Below are 18321 nucleotides of genomic sequence, written 5' to 3'. Positions count from 1 at the left end.
TGAAAGGCACCGCAAAGACTTTCATTCATTACAAGTTTGTCGCTCTTTGATTAAACCTCTTCTTGTGCTAATAATTCTCAGTAGCACTGCACAACATATGCTGCAGAAACCCCTGAGGCAGCCAAGCAAAACCAAGCCAAAACCAGAAGAGAAGTCTCTTACCTGTCTGAACTCCTCAAGGTCTATTTTGTTTCCCACCAGCACCACAGGGATGTCATAGGTGTGCCGGACACGATAAATGAGTTCCTTAAACTCAGCTGCTTCTTGAAAGGATTGGCGGTCTGTGATGGAATAGCAGATAATGAAGCCTTCTCCACCTCGCATGTACTGGTCCCTCATGGCTGTGAATTCTGCCTGCAGAACAGGAAGAACATGCTCAGTAATTTGGCAAACAAAATTATCCATCTGTAAATAACAAACTTGCAGAAAACTTCCCTCGTTCCCTACATAAATTCACATTGCTTGTTTTACCCTTGTAAACACTGCTTGCTGAAATTTGTGCATCCTTCTGGGTTCATCAACCCCAATAATAAGGATTTCTCTTAGGACTTTTTTTTCTTTTCCCATCAAGGGAGCTCTGTCTTCTAAGAATGTGAACTTATTATGCAAGCGCCTGCATACAGAAAATATTGTCTCAAGGTATTACCAGAAACTTCTTCAGTGCTGCCAGTACAAATGACTTGCAACTGAATGAATATTAAAATTCAATGTAAAAGAAACTATATTACTACCTAGGAACTGGAGACAAGTACAAGTTCCTTATTATGCACTCAATTCAAAAACTCAGTAATATCAAAAAGATATTCATTGGTCGCCATCAGTTTTGGAACAATGCCTAACAAAACAGGGATCTGTCCTTCAAAAAGTTCTACTTTTTTAAAGGGTCTCAGAAAAGATGGAGGTTTCACTTCAGTGTGGGGTAACGTCATTAAATGAGAATGAACAATTTTAAACAGTGCAAGAATTGGCCCCATTTCCTCCTCCTGCATTTTTCTCATTTTATGTTTATTGTCACAGCAATGCTTCTTGTTAGTGGTATGTTTTTTTTTCCAGAAGCTTTTAATAACTGACACACTGTACAAAAAAATCAAGATTTAGTTTTCAAAAAATAGTCTCAGGCACCGTGGCTTGAGAATATGTTTTAAAGCCAGTATCCTTCTCAAGTTTGTTTGTTTTTCTTGATCACAGCCCAGAATAACCCAATACCATGGCAACAGTCGGTCAGGATCAGAATCCTCCTGACAGAATCAGTTCTCCAGAGATATTAAGATGCAGGAAGGTCTGATAAAAAAGGAATGCACATATCAACATTGGACCATTTCTGTGAGCAGCAGCACGCAGCATAAAATCCTCTATTTTTTACTCTATTGAGAATTTAGGATTTTTTAGAACAGTTTAGTTTACATATATATATCAGGCCTTGCTGAAAATTGAAGGGAAATGGATTTCTTATGCTCTTTTAAAAGTCTTAGCCTTAAATCTCTCTCAATACTTGCTCATGTTGATTGACAATACTTGCTGTGAATAGACTTTCATGTTGACCATTATCATTTATTTATGATGTATCTTTTACCCAAGGGCTTTAAAAATCATCCAAAACATTTCACCTGCTGCAGGAAAAAGTTCATCCAACTAAGCTTCAAAATGGCAGACTAATAGGCAATTTAAGGGTAGGATTCTGCTTTGAGGCTTACTCAGAATTCGAAAATCTCTGAATTATCACCCCATAGCATCCCAGGAGAGTTTATTAACTACTAAGCTACAAGACAGAGTGGATCAGGTCATAATGTAGCCCATCCTCTGGAAATTGGATATGCAAGCAGTAGAGCAGCTGAACACCGAAGATATCAAACAGAAAGGATTCCACACTCCGTGGTTTGGACAAGAGACAGAACAGAGCTGTGCCTCTGTTCCCAGATCTCTTCTAGCCATCTACGCTACTAGATTAATAAATGATGCAATACAAAACTATACATCTCATTCAAAGTCTCCAAGTTGAGAGCAGGGAGTGCTAATGACTAAACACAGTCATTAAATCCATTATCTGCCCTCAGACCCCAGACTTTTATACCAGGACAAAGATCTCACTGCAGCCCCCATCCCATGTGACCCTGATTTTCTCCTCTTTGCACCAATCCCTTAGAACTGTTCTACACCATTAGTAGGAGAGTAGTCTCCTTTATAGGAGGAACAGAACTAGTTCAGGATTCCTTCAGTCTGAGCAGACAATGGAAGCCTTCAGTGAAGTTAAATCTGTGGATTAGGCTTCTGAATTTAGCTGGCTGTGCAGCTGCAGTCCACTGTCTAAGCTGTCTTTGTAAAAAGTGGTAAACAATTCAATGCCATTAATGGACTACAGGCTGCTTCTAATGCTGGAAAATAGTTATACCATTAGTTATCTCATTAGCTATTTTTTGCACCTATTACTTATTTTTAGAGGGTTTATACAATTGAGTGGAGCTGATAGATCAAAGTACACGTTTTCACATGGAACCTAACGCCCAGCCCAGATGACCTGTCTCCTTGAGTTAGAAATTTCATAAATCAACTACTTTACCACTCTATGACAGCTCTGCACAACCTTTTACAAAGAATGAACTCTGTTTAAGTGAGGTGATCCACCTTTAGGAAGTGCTCAGAGCTTTGTACACTCATTTATAGCCATTTATGGCAAACCAAGAAGGAATTAGGTCACACATCCCTGTTTAAGTTACTCACAGTAAGTGATGTTCTGGAGCATGAGTACTCCCAGGATCACTCCCCAGGGATGCTTAATGGCTTTTCCTGACTGATAGGAGGCCCTGGGTTCCTAATTTCACACACTGAATCATTCCAAAGGGACAAAGTTCTCAGCTTTTAGGACTGACACTTTTGAGTCAGAATTATCTACCTACACATTCTGGTTCATGCCAGGGCGTAGGTAAAACTTTCAGCATAAGAATGAGTTTACCTATGCCATTTTTGATTATGACATGCTATTACCACTGATAAATTAGACTAAACAGGCAAAATACTTTAGTGTCAATTTTGAAATGATCCATTTTCAGAGGCATTAAATATTCTGTGCAAACTCGATTGAGGACATAGCATTGGCTTTCTGTTCTTAACTCAGCTACTCATTTCCATTGCAATTTTTTAATGTTGACACTCATTTCTCAGCTTTTTTCTCTTGGCATGATTGCTCGGTACAAAGTCAAGGGTTCCGAGATCAAACATAAAAAAGCCTGTGTTTTGATTTCAAAATAAGTGGTTTGTTTTTTTTTTTTTTTTTTCCTTTTCACCAGGAACCTCATCATAATAATACATACTAAGAGAAAGAATTAATTTAATTACCAATAAATACACTAAAATCTTTGCAAATCTGTATGCATATCATATAAAAAAGACAAAGGACTAAGAAGAAATTACATCTCTTTGTTAATTTCCAAGTCTTACTCTAGATTCCACTTTTTTTCATGTTTACCTACAGTAACCAGAACTAAAACCCAAGTTGACCTGGGTTTTGTGAATGTTCAGGTGTAGAGACAAAGTTTTTACAGATTTTTCAGTATTTTTATTTTTATATTTTATATGGTTCCCTTAAAAAAATAAGCTGTGCATCTGTCACACTAATATCTTTAATATTCTCCTGCTGTAAAAAGAACCTCTTAAAATCATTCAGGAATAGTACTGGATACAAATTTCTACTCAATAAAGGGAAAAAATGCAAAACATTCCCAAGTCAGTAAATGCCAAGGGGAAAAGAAAGAAGGAAATCACACCCCCTCAAAAGGAAATCAATTCTGAAAATTAAAGTGAAGATTTGTCATGCTTACAGCACTTTGCAGCTTGACATCAATCTTGAGTACTCTCTTGTGTATTATGACTAAGACTTAACTGAAAAGTGTGGTAAAAACTCTTTTGAAACCAAATCATCATTCTTCTCAGGAGATGCAATACTTGAGAACAAGCATCAAATTTGGACAGAAACAAAACAAAATTTTTCTAGAAGTTGAAAGAAGGCAACATAACTTTTTTCTTTTCTTTTTCCAGTGTAATTGAATGAAGAAAAAAAAAATCCACTAATCCTCATAAGACTATATATTTCTACCTGTTGTTGAAGAACACTGACAAGGAAGTCTCTTGATGGTTAAGTTGCTCCTAGAGAGATGTCACATTTGCCTTTCTTCAGTGATCAGGCATCTGACATGATTTTTCATAGGTATCAGAACAGCCTCACAATGATATCAAGGAGCTTCCTCAACGTACTTGGATATCTCATCCTGTGGTACTGAACTGCCTACACCCAGCTTGATTCACTTCTCCCTAATTTATCCCCCTCTACTGTCTCCCTTCCTCAAACTTTCCTGGGAGGCATAAGAGCAGAGCTTGCTTCTGAAGATGGGGAGAGAGGAAGCCTTGAGTGCATTTCTACATTCCATGTTCCTCGTCACTTGTTCCAGCAGTAGCTCCACATTTTTCCTGACCTATGTGCAGTTGCCAGTGTATCTTAGAAGCCTATTTCATTCCCTTTTAATCTTTCAAAATTCCCAATTCTAGCAAAACTTTGTCTTTCATAATCCAATCCATTCACACTGAAGAAATACTTCCATACACTTGGGAGAGTGTTCCTATTTCCACATTTTGTCCTCCTGTGTATTCTTGCTTTTTCTAGCAGCTTTTAAGAAAACAACTTAGCAAAAAGAAAATGCCTAACCTCTGTTTTCTCTCCTTCATCTTGATTGATACTCTTTTATCTCACATTTCATAATGAGCAAGATAATTTTTTTTCAAAAAAAACAATATTTTAAATTAATTTTAAAGTTCATGCTGTTGTAATGGGTATATAAATAGAACTTGTATGTTGGGTTTTTTTCATTAGAGATCGGAACCTTTTCCAAATAAGATCATTATCTTAATGTGTCCAGAAGAGGAAACAAAGTCATTGAGCAGTAAAATCACACTACACTCAGATACCCTGATCTTTATGAAGGGTTGGTCTCTGTATTATTGTAAAACATAAGTCTGGGTCTCATGTTAAGCTCAGGACAGCCCTGACTTGCTGACTGAAAGAGTCTAGAATGATGTATAATTAAGTTCAGCAAAGCCAGTTTGTTTCTTTGCTGTTTCCTAAGTGTTTCCTCCTGAACAATGCTGGAGAAGGAGTGCTAGGTTAGAAAAGCATTTATGCAACTCAGAATAGAAGTTGTTTAGAAGCAGCATCTCCCACACCCCCACTTTACACCAGCAGAGCTCTAAAGTGAAGCCATTTCTCCCAGATCCCCATGTTGTGCATAGCTCAGAGATGGCCTTGACAGCCCCAAGAAGGATAAAAGAGAAAGAAGAGAAAGAAGAGAAGAACAAAAAAGAAAAAAATGGACAAGGCAATGAGCAGAAGGTTGCCATTCCTGCCCCCCTTTTTCATTGTGTGTTGATGTGTTTGAGCAGTAAACACAGCTTGCAAGTGCAGTCCTTCCCCACACTCCTCAGAAGTGTGGTGCTTAGAAATTTAAAGATGCGGCACCTCCGAAGCAAAGGTGTCATGTTTTTCAAACTACACACGCACTCCACACATTTTGATGTCTGTTCTGGTTTTTTTTTATGATCTTGGCTTGTATCTCTGGAAGAGGTCAGAGCCTCCCCAGGGAGGCCAGCCTCACAGTTTGAAGAATGTCACTTTCTATATCTTCTTGTCTTATGTTCTGCTTGACTTTAGAACCAGGAATATGCTAACAGATGTTCTTAATCAAAACTGTCTCCCTGATTACCACAGGGGTCGTTCTTATTATAAACTGTTTTTTTTCATATTTATAGTGAACACTTGAGGAGTGGGATATATTCTTGCAAACAGGAAGGATATTGTTCATCTATGGCAAAAAACCAAATAAGGATAAAACTAACAAAAAGGATGCAGGGGGAGGGGAAAAAAACTTCAAATAGTAAGGGAAGAAAAAATTAAAACAAAATTAAAAATATGTGAAACATCATTGTTCACTCAGAATTTTCATATTAAAAGTAAGTTGAAAATTTATTCTGTCTCTGGATTTTTTTTTTTTTTTTTGCCAATACAATACAATATTAGTTTTTAGCAGCAAATCTTTTCTAAAGCCAAAATGCAAATCTCCTTTATCTATCTGATAGTAAGTTCTCTTACACACATAAGCACCACAGTTGACTTTGTAGGAATTACATATCATCCACCTGGCACTGCTTGTCATAAAGTATGCTTTTCTTTTACCTCTTGAAATAGATTTACCTAACAAAAGTACACTGGTGAGAAGTGCTGTGATAATTATCTGGATTTCATGGACTTTTTTAGTGTGTGAGGTTGTTTTTTTGTTTTGTTTTGTTTTGTTGGTTTTTTTTGTTTTGTTTGCTTGGGTTTTTTTGGGGTTTTTTTGGGGTTTTTTTTGTTGGTTTTTTTGGGTTTTTTTTTGTTTTGTTTTGTTTTGTTTTTGTGAGGGGAGGAGAGGACAAAAGCAAGTATTTTTAAAAAAAATTATTTGTAATAGCAAGAAGCAAGAAACCTGCAGCAGTTGCATTTCAAATAAGAAAACTTCCAGATAAGATGTTAGCTGGATATTATATCGACTAAACATCATAATACCAGTATTAATCTAGATGCAAAAGGCTTTATTACATGTGGTTTCTGCCTTCTGAAGTGGTAGTGAGGTATTCTAAATTTAGAATCATCTCTTTATTTAGTCTTCAAGTCCCTCTCTCTACAGTCATTAGAGAGATATGACTGACTCCAGAGAGTAACTCAACCCATCCTCAGGGAAGTGTTTAAGATGCCAAGGGTGTTTTTCTCTTGCACCTCTCTCACTACCCTGACAGAGACGAAATAAGAGAGCCCTGCTTCTGATGTCCACAATATCAGCCAGGCCCTGCCCACTCATATCCTTCACACATTTGGATGATAAGGCTACTCCTCCTCTCCATTTTAAATTTTCATTTAGCTTCTACAAGGCTCTTTCATTTCCAGGGGAGCTGAAAAGATCAAGAGAATGCAGCATCTAATGCCTAAAGCCAATTGAGGATTTTTCCCTTCACAGCACTCAGCAGTGGGAAATGCTGTTCCTCAGCATGGGTTGAGTAACATTATGAGATAATAAAGGTACACTTTTTCCACCACAGAAGCCAAAGTTCCCAGCCTGCTGCCTTTGCTCGCAGGAGCCCTGCCTGCACCAGCCACAGGTTCCCAGCAATGACGCAGCAGAAAACAAGAAAGCACAGAACGTTATCAACATCACTTCACACTCTCTTCTTGACTCCCTCTTATTTCCGGCCATCCTTTGCAAATGACAACAACAACAACAAAAGGAGTTACACAGAAAAAAAGAGAGTGAAAAATTTGCAGCAGGTGGTACTCAGCAACCTGTGCCAGCCTAAACCATCTGCCACATCACTGGGAGGAAGGAAGGGAGCTGAGTAACAGCTCAGAGACAGACCAAAGAAAATGCAGGGGCTCTGGTTTAAACACAGAGGACAGAGATGGATTCTTCTCCTCGTCAAGTCTCTGCATTGCTCTAACTGAGCATTAAACCCATCTCTCACAACCCTTTTTGCCCATTCTAGTAATGACTCAGGAGCAGTTCAAAGTGGGATTAGTATAAATGAGAATTAGCCCATGAGCTTGCAGTGGATTATTATAATAATCAGTCCCTTGATTAATGATCAGTCAGTGTTTCATGCCTTGTAATTACAGAAAAGAATTCTTGCTTCTGTTGTAAATCAGCAATATCCCTTTTCTTCTGTGAATTTGTACTGGGGACAAAATGCACATCACTGATGACGGGAGAAGTATGAAGATAAAAAAGATTCAGTCCAAGCTCCCAGCAGACTAATGGCTTTCTGAGCTTTATCTGACTGCCTTCCAAGGCAATATTACAAACTCCACGTTGTGCAAAATCAGTTGCCTTTTCTTAATTCTGGGAATGTACAAGGATAACGCTCAGAAGGCACTGAAATTGATCTGTAATTTAGAAAACAAGTGGCAACCCCTGTTTAAGCTAATTTATTAACCTGGAAAGGGAAACAGAAGAAGAATATTCATGACAGGTGTTCTTTGTAGAAGGCACAGGTATTTCTCTGACAAATAGCAGCATTGCTTTTTAGCTGCTGATTCTTAGGCGTTTTCCAAGTTAGCTCACCTGGGCAGAGTGATTGACAGCACCTCAAGACCTTGCCTATGGGCAAGAAGATTGTCCAAGCTTAGAGGGTCAACTGAATGGATGATCAGCAACTTAAGAAACACAATTAGACATGCACTGATTATAAAATTCAAGCATAGATTTACATTCATGATTTTCACAACATTTTGGCTGAAAACTTTCTAAAATTATTTCTGCCTCCTAATTTCCCCTATACTTATGTTCTTCAGCAGAAACCTGCTTACTACAGAAACAGGACTTCAGTCCCAGAAAGGACATGATGCTGCATTACACCTCAGTTCAGGATTCTTTCTAAAAACTAATGTATTCTCATGGAAAGAGATGGATTCCTTCCCACTGGTTAATACATCACTTATCTCTGAATACAGAAGAGACTTGATGCACAACTAATGTTCTGAATGTAAAGAGAAATTAATTAAAAATAAAGATAGCAGTTTCTTAATATAGATTACTCAATCAGGGTAATTCATGATGACATTGCTCTCATCTTCATCCAAATGAGTCTGAGGCTCTGAACTGGTATGTTAAGCTTTCACCCTGTCTGAAAATAATGGATTTGTGATGTTATTTTTTTTTTATTGACTTTAAATCATTGTTAGACACGATCTATTTTCACCATCAGTGAAATCATGTTGTTTCCCACAAGTGGACTTATAGATTCAGGTTCCCCTTCTCTTTTCAGCTGTGATACTGCTTCCCATGCTATCTGGCACTGCTCTCAGTCACAGACTATGCAGGACTAAGCCTCCTGAAAAACAGGTGTCAATGTTCCTTTGCATCCTGAGCACTGATGGATGACAATTTCACTGCCCCCTCCCTAACTGCAGAGCACTTTATATGGACTCACTATTCTGTATTCACATGTCCTGCATCATGACTTATGCAAAAAGATTGAGCCACACCAGCCTGATAGAAAAAAAGTAAGTAAAGGGAAAGAAATAAGGCAGAGAAAAAGACAGATTTGAGCAACTTCCAATAAAATAACTCAGGACTACAAAATATAACATCACTGAGTGGCCATTCTTTCTTACTGAGGAGCTAGTAAATAACCTGCACTGGCACTCAGACTCTCCCTCCAGACACAGCTTCTTTTCACTAAGATTCCCAATGTTCCCACTCTAATTGCCCTCCTGCTTCCACGTGATAATATATTTTCCAGTTTTCTGCAACTGTGCTTTTGTTAACTTTATTAATCCTGCTCTTCCCAAGATGGTTTGTCATGTGCAGTAATGAAAAGATGCAATCCATCACCTACCTGGGAGATGATATCTACTTTTTATTCACCCCTAAATATGGATGAAATCACCATATCAATTCTCCACAATGCCAGTAAAAATTCCTCAGTGCTACACTCCCTAACTCAGAGAACTGCCTTTTTCTTTCATATTCATGCTAATGGTCTCTCTCTGAGGGATAAACACCTTAGCAATTTTCTTCTAAATGCAGGCACTGAAGCAATCTTCATTGTTAACTACCTCTAACACCCCCATATGCATTCGGTTTATCATGCACCACACAATACTTTCTCCCCTGTTCTCATTGATATGCAAAAAAGAGCCAGTTTTCACCTTTTATCACAAATGCATCATAAATGGTTAAAGGGAAAAATGAATACCTTGATAATTACATTTCGGTGAACAGCAGAGATTAAAAAAAAAAAAAAAAAACAAAAAAAAAAACCACACAACAACCCACTAGTGAAGAGGTAATGCCTGCAGCTGCAAGCAAGGGCTTTGCAGGGATTCAGACATGCTCTTGTCAGCTTCTGTGGTCATCACAGGCTTGCCACGATCCCCAGCGAGGCCTTGTGCAGCCTTGCAGAAGTAAACCAGGAGGCTGTGGAGTCAGATACCTCATTGCTCTGATAAATGACTGCAAATTATACTCTGGCTTGCATATATGCTCTCTCATGATGATTTCCCTAACAAGTGTGATGACCTTAAAAATTCCACCATACAGGTTTTTCTCTTCCCTCCCCTGTGCCCTACTCATCAGCAGAGATATAATTTAATCTGAGAACCTGAAAAGGGGGGAAATGAAGAATCAAGCAATCTGCAGAGTGCCTATTTTAGACTTTTGTAACATTTAATCAATAGTGCACTCATTTCTGCAACTGAAATTTAGCTCAGTGTTTATCTGAGGGGTGTGTTCCCTGGGGACTACATAAATCACTACCAAGGTGAATGCAAAATACCTGTGCTACAATCCTGCATGGATTTTGAGCTGCTTACAAAGCGAACTTGTGACATAAAAGGACTGAGTTGTCATGTCCCTGTGACTTCCCAACATGCTTTTTTATTTCCATTGCACAAATATTTCTGAATAATTTTTATTGTGTTAGGGAAAAAAAAAAAAAAAAAAACCACCCAAAAAACATGAGGATAAAGGCAGAGCTCTAAAAAAATAAAACATGCGGTACCTTGGTTGGATCAGCAGATCTAACAGACAGAGTGAAGGATCCAGGGAGACCCTAAGGCACTTTCCAGGGGGGTCTACAAGAGCACTGGAGAGAGACTTGGGAACAGGGCATGGAGCGACAGGAGGAGGAGGAATGGCTTTAAATTGATGGAGGGCAGGGTTAGATGGGATATTGGGAATAAATTGTTCCCTGTGAGGGGGGTAAGGCCCTGGCATAGGATGCCCAGAGCAGCTGTGGCTGTTCCATCCCTGGAAGTGTCCAAGGCCAGGTTGGATGGGGCTCTGAGCAACCTGGGATAGTGGAAGGTGTCCTTGCCCATGGCAGGGGTTTTACAGCGACTTCCAATCTAAAGTATTCCATGATTTTGTGATCCTGAAAGACACTGAATAACTTCTGAGATATGCCAAAACTCTCCTACACAGGGCCAAAGCTCATCTGCATGTCCAAAAGTTAGAGGAGTCTGACTCCTTCAGCTTTGTCCAAGGCATTAACACACTGATTTCTGACACAAGTATAGTCAATGTAGGTACTGCTAAACTTGTGAATTTTTGTCTTATTAAAAGATAAGATTGTTGCCTGGCATGGTTTGTCTCACATCATCCCACAGCTCTGATAACAACATGGAACACTCATGACAAAAATTTATTCTCCTCTTCCAACAGGCACAAATTAAAAAACACATAAAAATCTATGCAAGCTGTGCAAGCTTTCTTCTATGGAAGTGAGAAAAACATATATCCAAAAATATAGCTTGCTAAGAAAAAAAAAAATGAAAAAACCCTGAGAATTTTTTTTTCACTAATTATTTTATTGAGTTTCTACTTTGCTCATCAATCCCTCTTTGAAAAATCTGGATTTATAGAATAACATTTCTCAAATTATAACAAGGTAACAAGCAATGGAGCTCAAAATTTGCTAAGGTTTGCTTGTTTGTTTGTTATTTGTTGGGAGTTTTTGTGTTTGTTTGCTTGATGGGAGGGAATTTCACTTCCAGGTTCTGTGTCAAAACTATTGAAATTCCATCTTGAAAGATATTATTTGGCTTTAGGTTTTTTCTATTCTCCTTCCTCCTAGTGGGAAATAAAACTTACATTTTTAGAAAACTTTTTTCCAGCTGTCCTCCTCATGTGGTTTAGCAAGTGAAATGTTTGGATAATTCCAATAACGTTATATAATTTTTTGCTTTTGTTCTCTTTGTCTGGAGACATTACTGTTCAAAGCTTCAGAGTGGCATAAAAGACACTTAATTTTGAAAATCTCATTTTCTGGGGCAACCTACTTCTCCTATTAAGCATTAAAGCCCTGCTCTGCAAAAAGAACTATTTCTTGGTCATTTGTTCAGGGGAAATGGGCACCGTGTGGTGCTGTAATATGTGGTTGTTTTCTCAGCATTCAAGCCAATTTTTTTTAGTCCTGGAAATATCATTATGATGTGAGCTTTGTGAAAACTGATAGAGGTGGAATTCAGTTTTCTGCCCACTGGTGTCCCTGGTTTGTGTACAACTGCTTGGTAACAAGTAGCTTTTGATAGAAAACCTCTGTAAAATGGAATTCCTAGTGAGATTATCTAGGACAGTCACATATATATAAAGAAATCAGGACACACTTAGAGTATGTGCAGTGTCTGCTGGAACTTCAAAGTACTTCAGTACCATTCATTGGTGTAAAGAAAAAGTGAAGAATATTTTCCAGTGATGGGAGAAAAGGAAAAATTACATTATCATAATCTTGATCTGAATGTAGTTTACTCATGTGGAATGTGTTTATATAGGTGTTTTCCATACAATGTACACCAGAACAAAACCAATAAACAACCAAAACCATCTCAAAGATAAATCAAATAAAATAATAAAAAAAAAAGCCCCACCCCAACAATAGCAACAAAACAAAAAACCCACAAGGAAATACTACAAATAAAGGCATGGAAAGAAGAAAAAAAAAGATTTTCCAATTTTTTTCAAAAATTGTAATATATTTTCTTCTATGTTCTTATTTTATTAAAAAGAGAAAAATATTTAAACTTTTAGCAGAATCACTGCATATTTATCTGGTTTTGAAAGTTGAAAATTAGGGAAAGATGAAGAACAGTGAGTAGAAAAGCATTTCAAGTGAGAAAAAATAAAGACTTTGTTGAAAGAGTACAGAAAACTGGAAAGCTTTCCACCACCTGCAGTACAGAACCACTACCACGGACTTTGCTGAAGAGGTATGGTAGCAATGGGCAGGCAATCGGTATTGTCAGACGCAATAAATGCTGATGTGCACCCTAAATGCTTGTTCCCTGCAACATTTTACTGCACCTGTTTGACAGGAAGATAAATGCAGGCCTAGAAATACAAACTGATCCACCCTTTATTGCATCATGATTCACCCATGGACAGGGATGAAAAAGGAAGTTAGGAGTCTTGGCTGCCAGCTGCAAGGTTATACACTCATTTTTATCAGCATATGCCTAGATCTTTTCCTACTGAAGTCAAGGAATATTTTGCCAATGATCTGAAGGAAGCTGGTGTCAGGTCCACAATTTCATCTGTGATTTACTGCAACTGTTTTTTCCACTCTGTAACTGTGCCAAATAAGTGTTTCTCCACAATCTGTCCATTGGCAAATAAAATTACTAGGTCAAGGGAGACATTTTGGCTGCTCCCAGAAACTACAGAACAACTTGTCTCAAGATCCCAGGAAAATTTCAGTGTTATGATTTTATACTTTCTAAGTATGTTTTCAACAGCCTGTGGAACAACATATAAAGGAAATAAAACTAATGCTCTTCTCATCTAATACATTGTGTTAATAGTTGCTACTTACTTCAGTATCTCTATGCTTTAAAAATAAAATGGATTTCATTTATGCACTACAGTACCTAGCAGAAAGTGCAATAAAATTATTTTCCCCTTATAAGAACATGTTGTAAAGGCCCATTAAGACATAATTACTGCCAAAAAGGCATTTTACATTTCCTTGAGATAAGCTGCACTAGTGTACTTTGAGATTTCACTTCCATTGATTCAGGATTAGAGCAGCATGTTTAGATAATAAGCAGAGGGGTCTCAGATAACAGCCTGAGTGAATCATCGGACTATAGTGTTCAGTCTGAGAAAGCGTGTTTATCTGAAGGGCTCTTGGGACTAATATGGTTCCTCTTCAAAGCTTGAAGCAGGGGGCAAGAATCATAGTCCTGCAGGTTGGCAGGATAAACATGTCCTGTGATTTGCTAGCAATTCGAGAGATGGATTTCGGTACAGAGCGCACTGTTGTTGTCAGGTTGAAAAGTGTCTGCCTGGAAATGAATTCATGTGCACACAACTCCAGACAAAGGAAAATCTGCCTGAAATGGCATGCCATCACATTTTAGGGCCCATTTTTCAAGTCTCTGACTCACACCTGGGAAATATACTGGTGCACTAAGTTTATCATAAAAAGCTCACGTTTTAGCAAACAGAAATTGGTGCAATAATCTCAGAATGTATTGTCTCACTGACAGGCACAGAAACCCATTTTTTCCACATTCTTGCCTGCTTTGTATCTGAAAACAATTTTTTGCCTCTTTTACATGTCAGATCAGATTGTTTTTCAGTGAAGGAAACTCTGCTGCTCTTTTAGTGTTTGGCGTGAGGTCTACGCAGAGAGATTGGGTAATGTGTCATACAGGGGAAAGCTGTGGCAAGAATAAAAGCTCCTGTGTCAGTCAACAGTCTATAAATACAGCAGAAGAGATAACTGCTGTGGTGCTCCATGAGGAGCATACTTCTGGGCTCCAGAAGTAGCAACATATTTTTAAGCTAGAAGGGAAGGTGAGAAAGCGTAAATGAGCGAACAGAAGGTTTCTATAACTCCGTGTGGAGGCTTTTTGCGCGCCGTTGGAGCAGTTGGGGGTTGTCACTCTCTGAGAATAATTGTGAGGGGAACTGAATGCAGAATAAAGTGCTTGAGAGCTGAATGTCCTTTTGTTTGCACCTGCAAGTTTGCTGGAAACCAAAGAGTTTGCGTAAATTTAGATTAAATGTATGTAAAAGCATATTATTTTTATGGTGTATTGGTTAAGAAAAGGGAAATCCCAGAATTATCTCCACCAACACCACTCCCAAACTCAGTGGACATGGGTGAATTTCAAGGGAAAGTGACTCAAAAAATGTCCCATATGGGTGAACAAGGAAGTTCAAGCTATCTTTATGGATACTAATTTTCATTTGCAGATTTCCATGAAGTTTGCCCTACATACTCCACATGCCATATTGTAGCTAGCCTTGGGAGTTAAAAGCTAAAAAAATGAACTTCCTCATTTTTATAACTATTAATTCAGTCACACAGTCAATGTGTTTGGCTTAATTTGCTTTTTTTTTTTTTTTTTTTTTTTTTTTTTTTTTTGGTTTTAATTGAAATGTAGGTGCAAGAAGAAAAATTTTTGTGTTGAGAATAATAATTCTAGTTAAAGAGCCAAAGAAATTACTGGCAGCTTCTTCTAGATTCAGTTGTGCCACTGTAAAAGAATACCAGCATCAATTTTTTGTTCATTTCCTTGTAGCACACCACATTTAAAAGCTTTTTTGGTAGGGATAGCTCAGGTTAGGTCTGTTTATGACAATCCAGCTACCAGGAGCTACATCAATACCTTCTCCTGAAGTCCTCTGAGGCAAACAAATTCTGTTTGAAGCTAAATGGGGTGAGCAAACACAAGCTGCCCAGCTGGCAGGTGTAAAGGGTGCTGAAAAGAGGGGGTAGTGAGTTTAGGGACACATGTAAGGGCTTGCACCAGCCCTTACATTCTTTAAGAAAATGCCTCTTGTTCTGCCTTCAGTGGAAAAACAGTATTGGAAGAGGACAAAAGGACAAATGATGGTGTATAAAGAGTCCATGCAACATCAATTTACTTCCTGAGATGAGCAATTGTTCTATGTTATAGTGTCTATGTATATGCACAAGAGAAAAATCAGTAACTACATGAGCAAGTTTATTAATGTTTCTGGTTTTCACATTGTTTTAATGTTGGGTTGTTTTTTTAACTTCAGAAAGTTGAGAACATAAATGTATTTTTGAAGCACCATTTAAGTTTTAAAGGTTTTAAGCTGGATCTACCAGTTAAAGTATTTACGATTTTTAGGCAGTTTCAGGTATGAAATCACATCTGGGGGTTTTAAGTCTAGATTTGACAATTAAAAACTGTGTTAATTATTAGTAGTTAATTTGGTCAGTGTTGAAATTCTTAATTAGTCCATAGGTACAGAAGGGAAAGGAGAAACATATTTGTTGCAACATATCCTCCAGCACAACAACAAAATACGTTCAATTTAGTCCATTTTGCTATTGATTTCTTGTATTTCCCAAATAAGGATGAATCACAATTTTGGCTGCTTGATCTCCTGAAGTGATTAAAGTCATTATTCAAAGTTGATGATGAAGTATTTATGACTGTGAGGACACCCAGACAAATGAGTTTTCCACTGCCTGATTTAGAAGCTGTATTACCATCTTCAATTTGACATAAAACCAAGGGGAAAAAAAACAGCTAGGTACCATCAAGGCACACATCAGCAGCAGCACAAATGGGTGCTTTGGATTTTTACCCTGCGTCACCAAAGTCAAAGCAGAATTTGTGTGAGCTTCAGTGAGAGCACCATTAAGTGCTCTGTGAAGAAAGAGCCTATTTCAGCTGCTGACTTCAATGGGAGTTGGATTAGGTCTTGATTTATTCTGGAGCTGTGGAGTGCAGACAGAGAGGCAACAAATCCAAAGACATCTACAAAGACAAGCAGCTAAATCCAGGACACTTAGAATGGGCAGCTCCTGAAAAATCGTGGGGAGGGAAAGTGGGAAGAACTTCCTTGTTATGCTGGGAACGTGTTTCAGTGATGACAATCTGCATTGGAACAACAGGGGAATTTAAAACAGAGATTTACTCATATCAAATCAACTTGGTTGATTCATTTCAACATTTCAACAGAAGTAAAATACCTATGCTCAGGCTGTAAAATGGCCTGGGATGATAAATCTGCTGTGTGGTGCCTCTGCACACACCTCTGCTTGCTACAAAGAGGAATGGATGAGGGAACAGGGGAGGTTTCGATTGCACATGAGGAAAAATGTCTTTTCTGAAAGGATTATCAAGCCCTGGCTCAGGATGTCTGGGCAGTGGTGGAGTCAGCATCCTCTGAGGGATTTAAAAAGCACATGTCTGTGGCACTTGGAGATGTGGTTTAGTGGTGGGCTTGGAAATGCTGGGTTAATGGTTGGACTCAGGGATCTTAAAGATATTTTCCAACTTTTAAAATTCTATGATTCTATGAAATATCTTCACCACATTTCATTACTTGGTCACTACATACCATGGACCTCTAATATTGTGGATTTTTTGCTCCTAATAGAGATAAAACTTAGAGATAAACTCCAGCTTTTTTGTATCATTGTGTTCACCACTTTTCACTGACTGAAGTATTCTGATTTCTTTTCTTACCTTGCAACTGTTTCTTCTGACAAAATTCATAACCTTGGCAATCATGTCCTCCTCCCACCAATTAAGAATGAGGTTTAAGTTCTAGCCTTTTCATATGATAAAAAAATTTTAAAATCATGAAAAATTTGTACATATGAAAATGACTGACAATAGCTGAACTTTCTTTACATTTCTGGCAGCAGACTGCATTTCCCACCATTTGCAGTGCCTAGCTTGGGTGCATTCAGACCTCTGGGAAGCTGAGAACAAGGTTACCAGGCTTTTGCTTCCCAAATATTTCCTTGTTTATTTAAGTATGTTTAAGTTCCTTTTTGCTTGTCTTGTTCCTGCATGAGGTGCACATACACTGTGGAAACTCAAGAAACTACAAAAGCCTTCAAGCAGACCCTGAGACACGTCTGAGGAAAAGATAAGCAAGTGGTAGCACTTTGATTAAACAGTAGAAATATCTTGAAGTGGAAAGGAAATGAACTGATTCAGGTAGAGAAAGTTATTGTATTTAACTCTTCCTTCTTCATTACTGTATATGAAGCTTAATTCCCTGGCTGATGTTCACACAGCAGACACACTGTCATAGAATTGGCAGAATCAGGGGATTGTTTGGATTGGAAGGAACTTTAAATTTCATCTCATTCCACCCCCCTTGCAGGGACACCTTCCACTATTCCAGGTTGCTCGAAGCCCTGTCCAACCTGGCCTTGGACACTTCTTGCCACAACTTTTCTGGGAAACCTGCATATGTAACACTGTGTTTTACTTTTGGTGTTAAGGTCTTTTCCTTATAGGTGAGCATTTGATATTTAGATATAACGTGGGAAGAAGACAAAATGTAACAAAATACTTAGCCTACAAGTAGACCAGAAAATTCCTGTAATACATATAGCGAAGGAAGAATGAGAAAAACAATCAACACAGTATTTATTAATTTCATTATTGTGATAGATGTTCCTGCATAAAAGAGAAAAAGAAACAAATGTCTTTTTATCTATTGTTCATTTCAGCCTGTCTGTCTCCTCTGATGAGATTTGGAAGTTATGCTGTTCTATACTGCAGCACTCCTTTAATCTTCCCCTTTGTTAATTCCTCTATGTTATTCTGCCATTGCTTCTTTTATGCTTGAATAGGGAACTTTGTTTTAAGCACTTTGATCCATACCTCTGAGGTTAAAATTTTTGAGTTTATTTCTGATTGAATATCTCACATTGGAAAATTACTCACCTGTCCAGCAGTATCTAGAATGTCCAAATAGGCTGGTTCATCATCAATTCGGACTTGAGTTTTATAGGCATCCTCTGAAA

General features: G+C 38.1%; 1 protein-coding gene across 2 annotated transcripts in view; it reads right to left on the bottom strand.

Moving 5' to 3' along the window:
* Nucleotides 1–18321, bottom strand: part of RIT2 (Ras like without CAAX 2) — a 238403-nt gene that overhangs the window by 151905 nt on the left and 68177 nt on the right. For both annotated transcript variants that reach the window (XR_008441241.1, XM_054003129.1), the window contains 2 exons: nt 18242–18315; nt 163–354 (listed from right to left, as the gene is read on the bottom strand). Coding sequence is in view for 1 of the 2 variants with exons in the window: in XM_054003129.1 (XP_053859104.1) it covers nt 163–354; nt 18242–18315 (266 nt within the window). In the remaining variant the exon portion in view is untranslated. The remainder of the gene's footprint in view (nt 1–162; nt 355–18241; nt 18316–18321) is intronic.

The sequence above is a fragment of the Vidua macroura genome, chromosome Z (genome assembly GCF_024509145.1).
Source record: "Vidua macroura isolate BioBank_ID:100142 chromosome Z, ASM2450914v1, whole genome shotgun sequence".
Lineage (NCBI taxonomy): Eukaryota > Metazoa > Chordata > Aves > Passeriformes > Viduidae > Vidua > Vidua macroura.
The sequence above is the reverse complement of the archived record's forward strand: the minus strand, read 5'-3'. Positions and strand labels throughout refer to the sequence as shown.